Below are 1419 nucleotides of genomic sequence, written 5' to 3' on the forward strand. Positions count from 1 at the left end.
TGTGGTGGGCGCCTATGGTTCCAGCTGCTTGGGAGGCTGAGGCAGGAGAATCCCTTAAACCCAGGAGTTTGGGGTTGCTATAAGCTGTGATGCCTGGGCACTCTACCAAGGGCGACATAGTGAGACTCTGTCTCAAAAAAAAAAAAAAATACTCCTTGCAGATCACATTCAATGTTTTTTTTTCTTTTTTTTTTTATTGTTAAATCATAGCTGTGTACATTTGCAATCAAGGGGTACAATGTGCTGGTTTCATATACAATCTGAAATATTCTCATGAAACTGTTCATTCAATGGTTTTAATTTTTTTTTTTTTTTTTTTTTTCGGTTTTTGGCCAGGGCTGGGCTTGAACCCGCCACCTCCGGCATATGGGGCCAGCACCCTACTCCTTTGAGCCAGAGGCACCACCAAATGGTTTTAATTTTTAAGCACAAATAGAAATTCCAACAAATTAAAGGTAGGATTGAAGTAACTGCTTGACTGCTTGATTCTAGGTCTTTAGAATCTCTGTCTCCCATTTTTATATTGAACCTACTGTGTTTGAGTTAGAGATACAAACTTTTCCTCAAAGGAACCTGGAATGATTAGGAATGATTACAACTCCACAGAAATTTGGCAGGTTGCAGTGGCTCATACCTGCAACCCAAGCACTGTGGCTAGGTCAAGGTGAGAGGATTGCTTGAACTCAGGAGTTCAGAGGCCAGCCGGAACAAAAGGGAGACTCCATCTCTACTGAAAAAAAACATAAATGAAATAGAGAAAGTGGAGAGCGGCTGCGGCGGCGCCGGGCGGCAGTGGGAGGTCACGCGGCCGAGACCATGGCTGGAAAAGACAGTGGGAAGGCTAAGGCTAAGGCCAAGGCCGTATCTGGCTCACAGAGAGCTGGGCTACAGTTTCCTGTGGGCCACAACTACCGACATTTGAAGACTCGCACCACAAGCCACGGAAGGGTGGGCGCCACTGCTGCAGTGTATAGTGCCGCAATTCTGGAGTACCTCATTGCTGAGGTGCTGGAGCTGGCAGGTAGTGCTTCCAAGGATCTCAAAGTAAAGCGCATCACTCCACGTCACTTGCAGCTTGCAATCCGCCGTGACGAAGAATTGGATTCTCTTTTCAAGGCTACCATAACTGGAGGTGGCGTGATCCCTCACATCCCCAAATCTCTGATTGGAAAGAAGGGACAGCAGAAAATTGCTTAGAGGATTGCTTTGACCAACTGTCTTCCTCCTCGTCATTATGTGGAGCCTAAGACAAATCAAATGATTTGGCACAAAACATTCAGCTAGTAGAGAGAAAATGGCAAAGATACATCATTTATAGGATGGCCCTTATTTGCCTGCTGTATTTATCCTCTGTATGTCCTGTTATTTCTTGTTAAAGAAGAGAAGGTGTTCTTAGATGATGTCATTGTATTAGGTGAC

At 45.0% G+C, this 1419-nt stretch overlaps 1 protein-coding gene across 1 annotated transcript; it reads left to right on the top strand.

Moving 5' to 3' along the window:
• The first annotated feature begins 816 nt into the window (after window positions 1-816).
• Window positions 817-1201, top strand: LOC128569109 (histone H2A.V-like). Its single transcript, XM_053567216.1, has one exon. It carries the CDS (start codon window positions 817-819, stop codon window positions 1195-1197), a length of 381 nt encoding a protein of 126 aa, XP_053423191.1. The 3' UTR covers window positions 1198-1201.
• Window positions 1202-1419: the final 218 nt, after the last annotated feature.

This window comes from Nycticebus coucang, chromosome 2, assembly GCF_027406575.1.
Source record: "Nycticebus coucang isolate mNycCou1 chromosome 2, mNycCou1.pri, whole genome shotgun sequence".
Taxonomy (NCBI): Eukaryota; Metazoa; Chordata; class Mammalia; order Primates; family Lorisidae; genus Nycticebus; species Nycticebus coucang.